The following is an 884-nucleotide window of genomic DNA, read 5'->3' on the forward strand; positions in this document are numbered from 1 at the left end:
AACGTGGCCTCTGAGAACCTTTAGTATTAGCATGCAAATGAGTCTTGAACCCTAAGAAAGGGGTAGATTATCCACACCTCCTCACTTTAGCTGACCAGGGACCACCCTTTTTTCCTGCAAAGCAGCTGTTAGAACCCCGTGGAACAATTAGCACCAAAGAGTACTGTCTGGTGTGGCATGTCAGCCCTGCCATTCAAACTCAGGTTTGCAAGGGAAGCTTGAGCCGTTTGGAAGGTCATTCTGAATTTCATCTGTGCTTCTCCTCCTTCTTCTTTTCAGGTGGTTGAAGTGGGACACTTTTGGGGATATAGGATTGATGAAAACAACTCAGAAGTTCTGAAAAAGCTCACTGCTGAAATAAACAAGCTGAAGTTGGTGCCCTTGGCCATTCATCCCCACCCAGACCTGGTCTGCCTGGCACCTTTTGCCGACTTTGATAAAGAAAGCTACTTTAGAGCGCAAATCTTGTATGTTTCTGGAAATTTTGCTGAGGTACGCTTTTCTGTAACAAACCACTCAAAGGTAAATGAGATAAGCAGCTCCTAGAAAGTCTTTTATGATTATAGACGGAAGTTAGATATAAGATAATTACAATCAGAAAAGTAATCTCCATTATTTCTGTCAGTGACGTGTGGCTTTGCCCTTGGGTCGCTGTGAGAATTCTGTAATGACAGCCATGGCAGGGCACTGCACTGCTGTGCCAGAGGGGCGTCGTGCATGGCCCTGTGCCCCAGCACTGAGTTGCTTCTCTTCTCTAGGTGTTCTTTGTGGATTATGGCAACCGGTCTCAGGTGGACCTAGGTCTGCTAATGGAGATTCCCTGTCGGTTTCTTGAACTTCCATTTCAGGTAAGGCAGGGAAGCTTTGGTGGCTGTGAGCGTCGG

At 46.5% G+C, this 884-nt stretch overlaps 1 protein-coding gene across 1 annotated transcript in view; it reads left to right on the forward strand.

Moving 5' to 3' along the window:
- Positions 1–884, forward strand: part of TDRD9 (tudor domain containing 9) — a 131505-nt gene that overhangs the window by 99826 nt on the left and 30795 nt on the right. Inside the window, exons 27-28 of the mRNA XM_004376801.2 lie at positions 280–492; positions 759–848. Coding sequence (XP_004376858.1) covers positions 280–492; positions 759–848 — 303 coding nt within the window. The remainder of the gene's footprint in view (positions 1–279; positions 493–758; positions 849–884) is intronic.

The sequence above is a fragment of the Trichechus manatus genome, unplaced genomic scaffold (genome assembly GCF_000243295.1).
Source record: "Trichechus manatus latirostris isolate Lorelei unplaced genomic scaffold, TriManLat1.0 scaffold00045, whole genome shotgun sequence".
In the NCBI taxonomy this organism is placed as follows: domain Eukaryota; kingdom Metazoa; phylum Chordata; class Mammalia; order Sirenia; family Trichechidae; genus Trichechus; species Trichechus manatus.